Source organism: Bos mutus, chromosome 18, assembly GCF_027580195.1.
Source record: "Bos mutus isolate GX-2022 chromosome 18, NWIPB_WYAK_1.1, whole genome shotgun sequence".
Classification (NCBI taxonomy): Eukaryota; Metazoa; Chordata; class Mammalia; order Artiodactyla; family Bovidae; genus Bos; species Bos mutus.
Window position 1 is genome coordinate 51603399 of NC_091634.1, and position 14875 is coordinate 51618273.

At 49.6% G+C, this 14875-nt stretch overlaps 1 protein-coding gene across 1 annotated transcript in view; it reads right to left on the minus strand.

The window, feature by feature from the left end:
* CRISPLD2 (cysteine rich secretory protein LCCL domain containing 2) overlaps positions 1-14875 on the minus strand; it is a 67427-nt gene that overhangs the window by 10999 nt on the left and 41553 nt on the right. Inside the window, exons 12-14 of the mRNA XM_005892455.2 lie at positions 12388-12460; positions 9255-9330; positions 2883-3016 (exon numbers count right to left, since the gene is read on the minus strand). Coding sequence (XP_005892517.2) covers positions 2883-3016; positions 9255-9330; positions 12388-12460 — 283 coding nt within the window. The remainder of the gene's footprint in view (positions 1-2882; positions 3017-9254; positions 9331-12387; positions 12461-14875) is intronic.

Consider the following 14875-nt stretch of genomic DNA (forward strand, 5'->3'; position numbering starts at 1 on the left):
CCTCCACAGCAGAGATGCCTGTGCCCTGCTACTGAAGTTGTTATTTCTGCACTGTCTGTCCTGCAACCAGGTGACAAGTCCCGGGAGGCGGAGATGGGGACTATGTGTTCCCCGCTGGGTCCCAGTGCCTGGGACACTGTAAGGGTTCACCCCATGTGTTACATCTGATAGGTGAGAGCATGCGGAACGGATGGATATCAGGATGAAAGAGTAATTCCTGCACGATGCTTTCTCCCTTGTCCTGGAATAATCCATGTAGGCTACTTCCTAGAGTCGCGTTACCTGACCCTACGTGAAAAGAACCAAAGCGTCCTGAGGTTCAAAACTGGCCTTGAGGTGTCATAACGGCCAGACCAGCGGGTCTATTAGACACTTGCTCTAAGCCGCTGGTGAGCGCTTTGCACATACTTTCTCATTTAATCCTCACAGCAGACACTGACGGAGGCCTGGGGAGACTGCCTGCCCCAGGACACCCGGCTGACGAGCAGTGCAGAGGGCTCCCAGCTGCCCTCAGACCCCATGTTCCCTCTGGGCTGGCCTCTCCCCTGCACACGCAGGGCAGACTACCCCTGGCGCCCACCCATCCCGGCATGGGTCTGGGCCCCCGCAGATACACTACCTCACAAACTATCAGAATCACGGACAGTGCAACTGTGTGTGCCGGGACGTGGCCACCCTGCATCACCCCCTCTGGCAGCAGCGGTCACCCTCCAGCAGGAGTCAGGGCCCCCAAGGGGAGGCTACGCTCCCCAAGTGTCTGTCCCGGGTCGGCCAGAGAATGTGCTTCTCTAGCAAACTCCCAGTCAATTTGGATGCTGCTCTGCAGAGCCTACTTGGAGACCCACTGTTTTCCCCAACACTGGAGGTGGCTGCTATCATTTTCCCTCTACAGGTCGGGAAGCTCACCACAGAATTCAGCTGATCACAGATTTCAGCCTGCACGACCTACTCAGGGGGAAAGAGCCCAAGAAGGAAGGGAAGCAAACTGTCTGCTCAGTAGAACCTGTCTGAGTAGTGGGCATCAACCACTCCGGGGCCTGGGGAAGGCTGCCCGTGAGACACAGTCAGCCCTCTGTATCCATTCCACGTCCACCCGTGGCTGTGGAGTCCATGGATGTGGACGGCCTCCTGTTCTTTGTCACTGTATATAAGGACTTGGGGGCTTCCCTGGTGGCTCAGAGGTAAAGAATCTGCCTGCCAATGTGGGAGACGTGGGTTTGATCCCTGAGTCAGGAAGATCCCCTGGAGAGGGAAATGGCAACCCACTCCAGTATTCTTGCCTGGGAGATCCCATGGTCAGGGGAGCCTGGCGCGCTACAGTTGATGGGGTCACAAGAGTCAGACGTGCCTGAACGACTAAACAACCACAACGACAATAAGGACTTGAGCACCCTCGGGCTGGGGGATCCTGGGGGGCCCTGGAGCCAAGGCACCGTGAGCATCAAGGGCAGGTAGAACGACAGCATTTCAGGCGGCTCCTTGGGCAGAGAGAACTACAGATGGACGGGGGCAGTCAACAGTGGGGAAGAAGGCACTTTGGGGGACCCTCTGTTGGTCCCCAGTCCTCCCTAGAGACCCCCCTGTGTCCCAGCCTAGGGCGGGGGTGGAGCTGCTGGGGCCCTCTCAAGGATAAGAAGGCCAGCCTATCAGCTTCTCACCAAGGCGTTTTCTCTTTCAAAGGGACACAGTGAACTCAAGAGATGGGTGTCCTGGGATTTCTTTCCAGCCCCACCAGGAAATTCCACCTAATCAGCTGCTTCATTTCCCTCCCATTAAATCAATGGAATTTCCCTTCATTAAGCTTTTCCCACACAGAGGTTGCAGGCTTTGAAGGAGAAAACGCAGAAGCCACTAACTCCGGGTGTTTGTGGCTGATGGCTGTGACCGAGCACACCCCGTGCGCCCCTACCCCCTGCCAGGATCCCTGTCATTTGATTCTGCAGGGTCCGCCCTTGCAGCGCCCCAGGAGGCTGGGAGGGTGCGGACAGTGGCAGAGTGCCAGGGAGCCACGACAGCCTGGGTTTCACGGGGCCCGGCACAGTCTGTACCCTTGACTCTATATGCCTTTTCCAAAGCGGTCCCCCAAGTACAACATCTTCATCATTTCCCCTGGAGTGGGCTAGCTGGCTTGTGCGCCCCCACCCCAAGTTCCCATGTGGACCTCCCAATCCCCGCTGCCCTCGGAACGTGACTGTACTTGGAGAAGGGGACTTCAAAGAGGTGATTAAAGTAAATGCGGTCATCAGCGTGGGCCCCAGTCCAATGTGGCTGGTGTCCTGGCCAGAAAAGCTGGGCAACAGCCCCGTCAGCCTTGCAACACCCCCCAGAGGTGGGGACTGTAGTTCTCCCCACGTTCCAGGCCAGAAAGCGGAGGCTTGAGAAACCAGGCAACCGGCTCTGGGTCACAAAGTTGGGAAGGAGCAGAGCCTAGGTCTGCTGCACTCCAGACTCGGCTCTTAGCTGGGTAACGGAATGCAGCTATATTGTGACGCAGCTAGAGAACTGCTGTGTGACTATAACTTGATCCCTTTGTCTTTTGAGGGGAGGGGCGGGGGGGCATGCACACATACATTCCGAAAAAAGGACCATGGGGACGCACACCAAAGATCTCTAACTCCCCCAGGTGAGAGGAAATGGGTGATGGTTTTCCTTGGGGCTTTTCTGACACCTCTAAATTGTCTACAAAAACATGCGCTGGGCAGAGAAACAAGCTCTTATTTTGAAAAAAGAAAGGAAGAGAGAAGGACAGGCTTGTCCTGGGTGTTCTACTGAGAACACGCGCCAAGTCTGCCCAAGCTTTATATTAAAGGGCACTGACTGTGGCCCTTCTCCAACGGCCACCACAGGCCTTGGGTGTTGAGTGTCCAAGAAAGCAGCCCTACCTTTCAGACTGGACTCCATTCCTGAGCGAGGCCACGTAGGTCTTCTTTTTATCCACGGGCATCACGTCCACGTAGCCCCCACTCTCGTTTCGGATGACCCCTGCATGCACGGCAGTCTTACAGATGCTGGAAGTCTGAAAGTGCAGGAGGGCTGTGATTAGTGTGAAGGTCAGGCCTTCAGTCACACCCTCATGGGGTCAACCGTGCCTTGGCTTGCTGGTTGGTAGGATGTTGACCCCACCAAACCCTAGGAAGTAACCATCACTACCTCAATTCCTCCGCGGCCTCTCCAGCGAGACCTGGCCTCATCCCTCATTCGTTCCTATTTTGACAAATATTTTCTGAACACCTACTATGTGCCGGGCACTGTACTAGATGCAAGAGGATTCGGGGGGAACAAAATAAAGGTTCTGCCTTCACGGAGTCAAGAGAGACAGACAAACAAATACACAAACGAGGAACTCACCCACGAAGAAAACAAAACCTGATCATGAGATAAGATTAAGGGGCTCTTTTAGAACAGTTAATATGGGAAGACTCCCACAGGCATGGGGACGTCTCTGGGAGGAGTGTCCCAGGAAGAGGGAGCAGCCCGTGCAAAGGCCCTGGAGCACAGTGAACTTGTCATATCCAAAGAATAGAAAAAGGGGCCAGGGTGGCTGGAACACAGTGAGTCAGACAGCAAGCAGCAGGAGAGGGGGGAGGAGGTGAGCAGGGGCCAGTCACTTGGGGCCATGAGGGCCGTTGGGGCATCTGGGTTCACTCCAGGTGCCACACAAGCCCCTGTTTCAAGCAAGGGCAGGAGACGCTGTTTTCTAAAGTCATTGAGTCATCCAATCCCTGGGTAGGACAATCGTCGGGTTCAACTTCCATTAGGGTCTTGACTTATCCAGTAGAAAAACGCTCTTCAGACTGGGTTGTCTGAGAGTAATTAATCAACGTTTCTCAAAGCTGGGGAGACTCATTCAGGGCTGGGGAGGCCAGTGCTTGTGAAAGATGCAGGCTCCTGGAGCTCACCCTGACGTACCTACAGACTCAGAACCATCCCCTCAGGTGAGGGCCAGGTGATGCTGAGGCCGACTCAAAGTAACACCCTTCTGCGGTCCTTTATCCAGCCTGTGCTGGACTCCGACGCTGGCCTTGGCAGCGAGCCTCCACCCTCACTGCAGCTGTGGTCTTTACCTGGTGATGCCCTTCCTATGCCCCCTGATTCCACAGATTTGGCTGCTCTGGGGTGAAGCCTGAGGCTGTGTTTGCCAGGTGCAGCCAGGGCTGCAGGCACGAGGGGGGCCGGCCCACCTGTGGAGTCGACAGGCTCCCACGGCGAGCAGAGCTGATGGCGACTAAGCTTACTGAATACCAGCCCTGGGCTGCTTTTGCTTGTCATCTCATTTCATCTTCCAGTGAGATGGGTGACTACGTTACTCCCATTTTATAGTCCAGAAACACAGGCTCAGTGAGACTGGACAACATTGCCAAGGCCCTGAAGACACTTCATGGTTTAGTAGCAATTCCAAACAAGATCAGGCGAAGGGTCAAGTCTGAGCCTCTGTGGTCAGCAGAATAACGGAAATGCCCACTGAAGATGCCCACCCTCATTCCTGAAACATGTGGGCACGTGACCTGACACAGCACAAAGACTCTGAAGACGTGACAAAGCTAGGGACCTCGAGACGAGAGGGTCCTAAATTACCCCAGTGGGTCCAGTGGAATTCCAAGGGTCCTTGCAAGAGGTAGACTGGAGGGTCAGAGGCAGAGAGAAAGACCCAACATCCCTGCAGACTGCCAGCTCCTGCCATGTCCCTTCCAAATCCAGGCTATTCCAAACAAGCTGCTGGTTTTGCAGAAGAAGGGAAAACACTCACGATAGAAGGCCCCGCCCTGCCCGCTCCCTGGGAAGTTAATATTGCTGTTAAAAGCTGGAGAGTCTCAGAGCCGACTGGCACCCTCACACTAACGACGAGAGAACTGGATTTCTTGCTTCCCGCCACTGACTGACCTGAGGCGCTGAAGGCCAGTTTTTCTAATCCTGCGTGAACATATCTTGTCTTCAGTTCATACATTAAACAGATAAGGGCCGGATTCCTTAGCCTGAAGCAGGCTCCGGGACATCTGCGAGGCCCTGAGGCTGCAGGCAGAACTCTGTGGGCCTAGAGTGTTGGCAAGAACTTTCGAGGTTTTAGCACTGAGCCTGGGAAACCCAGCATCCCAGGCAAACTGGGATGGTTGGTCAACTTTATCAATACAAAGAAGCCTTCTCCACCCCCACCTCCTCGGAGGAAGGATCCACAACTTTCCAGTTCTCAGAAGGGTTTGTGTCCCTAGAAGATTAACAAGCAATAAGTCTGCTCCGTCTCAAAGAGAGGCAGGGAGACTCTACGAAGGAAATGATCGTTGTGGAATCCTCCTACGTTTGCTGTTTGCAGGGCTGAGCTGGGGCTCACTGTACGCCGGTGGGCAGGACTGGGGGTTCTTCCGTCTCCCTCTCTGTATTGCTCACACTCTATGAGTGACCAGACCCAGGGCCTGCCCAGGAGGCATATCCTCTGACCACAGCTGCCAAGAGGCCAGGTGCTCCGGTGTTGGGGCCTCTGGGACGGTCCTCTGCCCCGGCCCCCGAGGGTGTCTGGGCACCAGCGGTACAGAAGTTCCCACGATAACAGCAGGCATGGGACCCTCACACCCAGGACCTCATCCTCCTCACTGCATGGGCTGGTGATCACTGCACACGCCTTCCACTGCTGATGGCAGACAAACACTCTCCTCCGCTTCCTCCTCCCACACGTCTCCTCTCACCTCTGCTTCCCCAAAGGTACAAGGTATCTGCTTTCTCTCCTCAAGACCCGAGGCAACACCAACTTCGTTGTTGTTCAGTCACTCAGTTGTGTCCGACTCTGCGACCCCACGGACTGCAGCAGGCCAGGCTTCCCTGTCCTTCATCATCTCCCAGAGTTTGCTCAAACTCATATCCTTTGAGCCAGTGATGCATCCAACCATCCCATCCTCTGTCGTCCCCTTCTCCTCCTGCCCTCAACCTTTCCCAACATCAGGGTCTTTTCCAGTGAGTCGACTCTTCACATCAGATGGCCAAAATACTGGAGCTTCAGCTTCAGCATCAGTCCTTCCAATGAATATTCAGGGTTGATTTCCTTTAGGATTGAGTGGTTTGATCTCCTTGCTGTCCAACGGACACTCAAGAGTCTTCTCCAACACCAACATATTGGCAACACCGGTATCTGGATACTTATTCACAAGCACTATCAACAGAGATCTGGTCTCAGCACCCCTGCCCCCACCACTGGTTGGCTGGGTGGCCTTGGATGACCTATTTTAACCCTCAGAGGCTCTATCTTCTCAACATAAAGCAGGGATCATCATAGGTAATCTTTCTGAGCATTTATCACTACAGGCCAAGTTCTGAGTGTTTCAAGTGATTGATACAGTAACTCCCAGTAACCTACACAGTATCATCATCGTCATCATTATTATTATGTCATCATCACCACCACCACTATTATTCCCTCTTAACAGAGGTTTAAAGACTTGCCCCAAATCACTGGGCTGGCAAACAGCAGAGTCAGGACTGCTGCTCAGAGCCGGCAAGCTGCACACTATTCCACAGGGTTCAATAAGACCCCGAGAGGGGCTAGCGAGGTGATTATGTAAAGATCACAGGCTAAATGCAGGCCTGCACACAGCAAGTGCTCAACAGATGTCAGGTAACAAAACAAACACCACCATAATCATTGCTCTTACCATCACCATTATCGAAAATTCCCACAGGACTGTCATCTCCAACCGAGGGGTCCTTGAAGTGCCATCTCAGACCAGCAGCATCAGCACCACCAGGGAACTTGCTAGAAATGCAGATTCCCTGGCTCTGCCCCAGACCCCCGAGTCTGAAACGCGGTGGGGGTGGGACCCGGAACTCTGTCTGAACAAGCCCTCTGGGGATTCTGGTGCACGCACGAGTGTGAGAACTCAAGGAGCCACAGAGGGAGATGGGACAGATCAGAAAACTGAGGTTCAGAACAGGGCAAGGCTCATCCACCATCCCAGGCCTGTTTAATGTCACAGCCAGGGCTTGAGTTTTTGCATCTTCTGACCCAGACGTGGTTCACAGGCTGCACCCTGGTGCTCCCCCTGCCTGCAGCTCACCACAAAGTGCGGGGTCTGCCAAGGAACGCTCGCCGAGGGAGGCACTGTTGGGTCCTTCAAAGGCCTGGAGACAACTCTCCCAAAATAAATCTCTTAGCTAAACAGACATTTTCCAGGGGCATCATCATTTCCCAGAATACAGAGTGACCTAGAAACCGAGGCCAGAAAAGAGCCTCTGAAACGGGGTTAGTTTTCTCTTTCTTTCTCCCTTCCTTCCTTCCTTTTTTAAAAAATTTTCTCAAGAGATGTTTAGGCATTGACTACTGCAGTATTTTTATCTACTTATTCTTTTAACAAACATTAATTGAACAATTACTATACGCCAAGCCCTGTCATGGGCACCGGCACAGTGATGTCAAAAGCTCAAAATCCTAGTGAATAACTTAGAGACTGAATACAGGTTTTCACACAGGCCTGTTCACACCTGTGTATTCAGAAGTGCAGCAATATTCATGCAGGCAGAACAGACCCAAAGACAAGACACGCCCTCATCTGCATCTCGCCTTTGCCACTGCCAGTGGCGTGATCTGGGGCAGGTTATTCTGAGCCTCCCTGTCCGTCTCTGTAAGATGGGAGTAACAATACCTAGTGATGATGTTTTTAAGAACCTATAACAAAGTAAAATGTAGCCTTATATTATTATTAAAATTTCATCAAGTTTTCCTTGCATTTCTAAACTTTTTTTTTTTTTTTTTTTGCTTTATATGTTTAGCTGCTACACTGTTTGGAGCACATGGACTTGAATTTCACATTTACATTAATTGTACCTTTTGTGCCACTGCATAATGAATTGTATCGTCCCATTCAGTATGTTTAAATTCCACTTTATCAGATAGCAATATTGCCACTCCAGCTTTATCTATTTGTCTTTTTGTACTTTACTAGAATCATCTTGCTCGTCCTTTTATATTTAAAGCACTTGAAAATCAAAGACTTTGTCTTTCAGTAGCAGGTTTTGGCTTAAATATTTGGTATAACAATTGATTCACATTGTTTTATTCCCTCATTAAACTTGTAGAGCTCCATTTTAGCTAAGCACCTTTCAAGGAGAAAAAAAAAAAAAAAAGGCTCATTTAAAGAGGAGAGGAAAAAAAGATGAGGAGTGGGGGGAGGTCAGTCATGAAGTTTGCTTTGACTTTATAGAACTCAGTGAGCTCACACTACAGGAGTCCAGAATAAATGAAGGCAGATGGAGGCAAAGGTGGGGGTGGCGATAGTGGATGCAGGGGAACTACAGAAATGAAGATGAGGAAAGCTGAGCAAAAACATTAGCTGGGGTTGAGTGAAGCTGATCTACTCATGGACTTTCAGATCTGGAGGATTCCCCGAACTAGAAAACCCCAGCCCTGGCTCATTCTACACAGAGGTGAATGGCTTGGTCAAGAAGATCACAGAGCCTGCCGGGCAGAGCTGTGACCGTATTCACATCTCCTGGGTCACCGTGTCCCTAAACCCTGGATCACAGGAGGGAGAGACCTTGTTCTGTAGGAGCCACACCTGCAGACTCTTATCTGTAAGATGGATAAACAACAAGGGCCTACTCTGGAGCACAGAGAACCATATTCACCATCCTGTGACAAACCAGAATAGAAAAGAGTATGAAAAAGAATATGTATGTGTAACTGAGTCACTTTTCTGTACAGTAGAAATTAACACAACTCTGTAAATCAACTATATTTCAATAAAACTTAAAAAACAACCAAGCTAAAGTTTCCTTGCTAAAGTTAGGATGGAAAAGTGGAATATAATAAGAGTGGTTATCACAGGAGGCAAATTGGTGGGAGTTTGCATTTTCTTCTGTGTGCTTTTAGCTCAGTGTATGTACATAGCCAAAAAGAAATGCAATGAGTAGAGAAGACCAACAGCTGCACAAGCATCAGGAGAGCCAGAAAGGTTATTAAGTATCTGGGGGAGTGCAGTATGTGATGCATGGCAGCCTTCACATGAGAAGAGCTTGTCAGTGAGGGAGCAGGAGTCAGTTCACCAAACTCTGAAGCTGTCTGGGTAAGAGGAGGCACACCCATGTCTGCGTTCATCAGCACACATTGGTGGAAGCACAAATACTTCTGAAAATGCAGAAACTAGAGCACTGGTAGCAGAAATGGATGGTATAAATTTATCTAGAGGCACAGGAATGAGATTTTAAGTTTCTGATGTCCAGACCCTGGGACGTGGTTTCTGTGAGGCGGTCACCGATAAGGCCAGAATACTCACGTCTGCATAGATGTTGCTTCCAAACACGGGAGCCCAATAGGATGGCTCGTCTTTGCAGTGCGCTGGACAGCGAACTCTGGAAAACAAGAAGCATTTAGGGAATGGTTATCATCGGCAGAAAACAAAACTTCTTGAGAAAAGCAGCTGGCCCTCTATTTGCTCATCAAGATTTAGTACTTAGATGAAAGGCAATTATTACCACAGTCTACTCTTTAAGAAAAAATACATATATACCTCTCTCGCCCTAGCAGTGATAAAAGATATTTTTCCTTTTCTTAAAAGCACATGTAGAATTTTATTGACATATACACACTACTATATATAAAATAGACCTACTGTAAGATCCCACTCTATACTACTGTATAGCACGAGCAACTATACTCAGTACTCTGTAATGACTAAGGAAAGAGAATCTCAAAGAGTAGATATAGATGGAAAGATGGAGGGCAGGAGGAGAAGGGGGTGACAGGATGAGGTGGCTGGATGGCATCACCGACTCAATGGACATGAGTTGGAGCCAACTCCAGAAGACGGTGAAGGACAGGGAAGCTTGGCATGCTGCAGCCCATGGAGTCACAGAGCCTAACACTACTGAGCAACAGCAATAGCTGATTACATAACTGATTCATTTTGCTGTACACCTGAAACTAAGCCGACATTGTAAATCAACTACACTGCAATAAAATTTTTTTTAAAAAAGCTCTTCATATTAAAAGACATGCACAAACAATGAGGTGAAATGAAACAAAAATCTAGCAGAGGTGAGTATGCAATTGTAAGGGGTTGTATCTCCCATTCTTGGGTGTTTGCCGGTTCACACTGCGGGTACCTTATAGAGATTGTAATCAATAGATTTTTTTTTTAAGGCCACTGCCCTGTTTTGGATGAGGAAAGGGTGGGGGTGCTCACCTCTGTGAGTCACAGAATATTCCAGGGAGGGAACACTGATAACCTGGGGCAGGAAGGGTTTGCTCACTGCTATGTCAGTCACCACATCCCTGCCACAGGGGATGAGGAGAGTGCCTCAAACTGGAGCCTCTCAAACCAAGAAAGAGCACAAGCTTGACTTAAGAAAAGGTCTTTTGTCTTCATCTGCCACAGGCACACATGGGCTGGAGCCCAGGGACCAAGAAACCAAAAAGGCAGCCGGAAGCCCTCTGGCCCAGAGACAGGCAGGATGCCGAAGGGGAAGAGAGCCAGGCAGAGCGACCGGGAAGTGGAAAGGGTCCTTTGGGGCGAAGGGGCAGAGTGGGCAGAGAGAACAAGGATGTGTCTGAGATTTAAACAGAAAAAAAAAAAAGAGAATCTGGGTAAGAATGTTCTTTCCTGCTTCTAGAATGAGAGGTCAGAAACATTCTGGATACTTGTAGTATGTCAAGTTTTTCTTTTTGTTTGTACTTTCTGAAATTACTTCCTTCTGCTTCTCTTTAACATGCGGGGAAATATTAAAGGGACGTTTTCCCTTGAACATTCAGGGCAGGTCAGCGTGGTGGTGGAGGTGGCAGTGGCAGTGAGAAAGCCCCAAGGGGAACGTGAGTAGCCAAGGGGAGGAGTCTGGGGCCCAGTCCAGCCCCCTCTCCCTCGTCAGCACCCTCCCGGGGTTCCTCCTGCTCACCCTCGGGGTCTCCGCCTGCTAGGTTTTGGGGGGTCCGCTGCACCCAGCATGCAAGATCTTGGTTCTCCAACAAGGGATCAAACCCGTGCTCATTGCCATGGAAGCAGGAGTCCTAACCACTGGACCACCAGGGAAGTCCCTCACCTGTTGGTTTTAAGGTCAGTCTTCCCCTTGGAGAACCCACAGGCCTCCAGGCCAGGAGAAGGGCTCAGGGGGTGCTACATCCCCATCTTCTGAGAGGGTCTAATAGGTACTTCAGAGGCACCTCTTCTTTAGTTATGACGCACCATCTTCCAAAAACCAGCCAAGTAAGGTTCAGGCAGATGTGTATAAAACTCACTCCTTAGACAAACTGTGGTACATCCACAGAGTGGACCACCACTCGGCAATGTGAAAGAAGAAACAAATCACCCGTTGGCTCTAGGACACAGGTGAATTGCAAAGCATCGTGTGGAGTGAAAGAAGCCAGACACCCAAGTCTCTGCTGTGATGGCTCCATGTACATGAGATTTCAGAAAAGGCACGACTGTAGGGACAGGAAGCTGATCAGGGGCTGGAAGGGATACAGGAGAGGGCGGAGGGAGGGGAACGGACTACAAGGGAACCTGCTGCGGTGATGAAAACGTCCTCTATCGGGACTGTGGTGCACACTGTTCAAAACACACCCACCTGTATGCTTATTACTGGTGGACTTCACTGTGTGTAAGTTTTACCTCCAAAAAGCTGGATTTTAACAAGCTTGTTCTAAAGTGACCCACAGAAAATATCACAGATCAAATATAAGAATCAAAGAGCAGATTCCAAGGGGACCAGTGTCAACCAGCTTCCAGAGTTCTCAGCTGATCTAAGGGGTCAAGAATGACAGGTCCTGAGGTCTGTCTTGGGGCCTGGGAAGAGCTTAGCAGCAAATGAAGTCAAATACTCTCTTCTGCTTCCCTGGTGGCTCAGATGGTAAAGAATCCGCCTGCAAAGCGGGAGACCTGGGTTTGATCCCTGGGTTGGGAAGAATCCCCTGGAGGAGGACACGGCAACCCACTCCAATATTCTTGCCATGGACAGAAGAGCCTGGCGGGCTACAGTCTACGGGGTCGCAAGAGTCAGATACGGCTGAGCAACTAAGCACATACTCTCTCCTGCTAGTGGATGCGACAGTGAGCAGGGCAAATCACCTTCTCAGGTAAGTCCCTCATGGCGGGCTGCAGGCACTGGGCTGCACAAGGGACTCATGCAGAAGCCTCCAAAGATGCGATGCCCTCCTGGGCCACCCCTGGAGATCGGGATTCGTCCTTTTAATGCCTCTGCGGCAAGTCCAGTGTGCAGCCAGGGCTGAGAATGAGCGGTCTCAGGGAGAAGTTGGGTGGGCCCTTGACTCAGACCACAAAGCAAATGACTTCCTAGGTGGACACATGCCAGGGCCGCGTCTAGAACTCAGCCGTGCGTGGCTGCGTGCGCTGACCACCCTACCCACCCCGCAGCCCAGACCCCGTGTTTGCAAATCCAGATGCCAGGGAGCCTTACCTTGGGCAGTGTGTCCCCGGCTTCTCGTACGGGCAGAGCTGGGCCACGGTGGTGTAGCAGTCCAGGTCTTGCACTGTGAATGGGAGCAACAGGTCATGGGCGGGCCTGAGCCTCAGGCTTCCAGACTGAAAGGGGCTGCTGGTCCTGGGGGCTACTAGGGCCTCTGAACTCGGATGAGAGCCAGGGTGAGCACCCAGCAGGCACCAGGCCCCAGTGCTCCCAACTCCTCCCCCAGGGCCACTCAAGGAATGAGACAAAACTCACAGCCCAAGTGTGTCTACAGGTCAAAGGTCATCACACTTACCAGTTTCTCTGTGGGGCCAGCATTGTGCTTTTCTACTTTGAAGTCTTTCCCTCTACCTTATCACGCTGGATCCTCATGGAAGGTATTGTTCTAATTACGTATACGAGGAAACTGAGGTCCAAAAGAGCTAAGAGACCCCCTGAGGCTGCACAGGACAGGCTGAAGGTCTGGTTTTTGATTCCCAGCCTCAGCTCATTGCTCAAACCCTTCCTGAGGGGTAGGTGACTCCTTCAAGGTCAAATGCTGTGTCTAAGGAAGTACTTCTAATACTGAATACCTGTGGTCTCTAACAGCCTGTCCTTGTTCAGTCCAGGCCTCAGCAAACTCTTTCTTAAAGAGTCAGAGTAAATATTTCCAGCTCCCTGAGCCCTATGGTCTGTGTTATAACCACTCTACTCTGCTGTTGTAATAGAAACCAGCCTTCAGTTCAGTTCAGTTGCTCAGTCGTGTCCGACTCTTTGCAACCCCATGAATTGCAGCACGCCAGGCCTCCCTGTCCATCACCAACTCCCAGAGTTTACTCAAACTCATGTCCATTGAGTCAGTGATGTCATCCTCTGTCATCCCTTTCTCCTCCCACCTTCAATCTTTCCCAGCATCAGGGTCTTTTCCAAGGAGTTGGTTCTTCGCAACAGGTATTAGAGTTTCAGCTTCAGCATCAGTTCTTCCAATGAATATTCAGGACTGATTTCCTTTAGGATGGACTGGTTGGATCTCCTTGCAGTCCAAGGGACTCTCAAGAGTCTTCTCCAACACCACAGTTCAAAAGCATCAATTCTTCCGCCCTCAGCTTTCTTCATGGTCCAACTCTCACATCCATACATGACTACTGGAAAAACCATAGCTTTGACTAGATGGACCTTTGTTGGCAACGTAACGTCTCTGCTTTTTAATATGCTATCTAGGTTGGTTATAACTTTTCTTCCAAGGAGTAAGCGTCTTTTAATTTCATGGCTGCAATCACCATCTGCAGTGATTTTGGAGCCAGAAAAAATAAAGTCTAACACTGTTTCCATTGTTTTCCCATCTATTTGCCATGAAGTGATTGATGGGACTAGATGTCATGATCTTAGTTTTCTGAATGTTGAGCTTTAAGCCAACTTTTTCACTCTCCTCTTTCACTTTCATCAAGAGGCTCTTTAGTTCTTCTTCACTAAATGCAGGGTAGCGTCATCTGTGTATCTGAGGTTATTGATATTTCTCCCGGCAATCTTGATTCCAGCTTGTGCTTCTTCCAGCTCCGCATTTCTCATGATGTACTCTGCATATAAGTTAAATAAGCAGGGTGACAGTATACAGCCTTGACATACTCCTTTTTCTATTTGGAACCAGACTGTTGTTCCATGTCCAGTTCTAACTGTTGCTTCCTGACCTGCATACAGATTTCTCAAGAGGCAGGTCAGGTGGTCTGGGATTCCCATCTCTTTCAGAATTTTCCACAGTTTGTGGTGATTCACACAGTCAAAGGCTTTGGCATAGTCAATAAAGCAGAAATAGATGTTTTTCTGGAACTCTCTTGCTTTTTTGATAATCCAACAGATGTTGGCAATTTGATCTCTGGTTCCTCTGCCTTTTCTAAAACCAGCTTGAACATCTGGAAGTTCACAGTTCACATACTGTTGAAAAACCATTCTTAGGCAACACAGAAATGAATAGGCATGGCTCCATGCCAATAAAACTTTATTTACAAAACAGATGGCAGGCAGGGTTTGGCCTTGAAGGTTGTAGTTTGCCTGCCTCTAGCAGAGCCTATCATCTAGATGGGCAGGGGTCTGTGCAGAGGTCCAACAAGGGTCTGTTACACAATGGGATGCTGGGGAGACCATTAAAATTAGGTTCAGAAGTCCACTTGAAGGTATAGAAGTATACTCTTGGTATATTATTATTCAAAAACTAAATCAGGCTACCAATTTCAATTTTTAAGAACATATCAGTGTATATATTACCAAAGTATATACTCAATGAAGAGAGAAAATAAACTCTATAGAAATCCACCAAAATGTTCAGAGTAATTATCTCTGAGTGGTGGAATTTAGGTCTTCTTTTTTCTTTTTTCCCTACTGATTCTCCATATTTTTAAATTATCTGGAATAAATAGGTATTAATTTTGTAATGTGGTAAAATTTTTAAAATTTATAAAAATATGGTACATATTTTTATAAAGATATCTAACCAGGTAGTCAG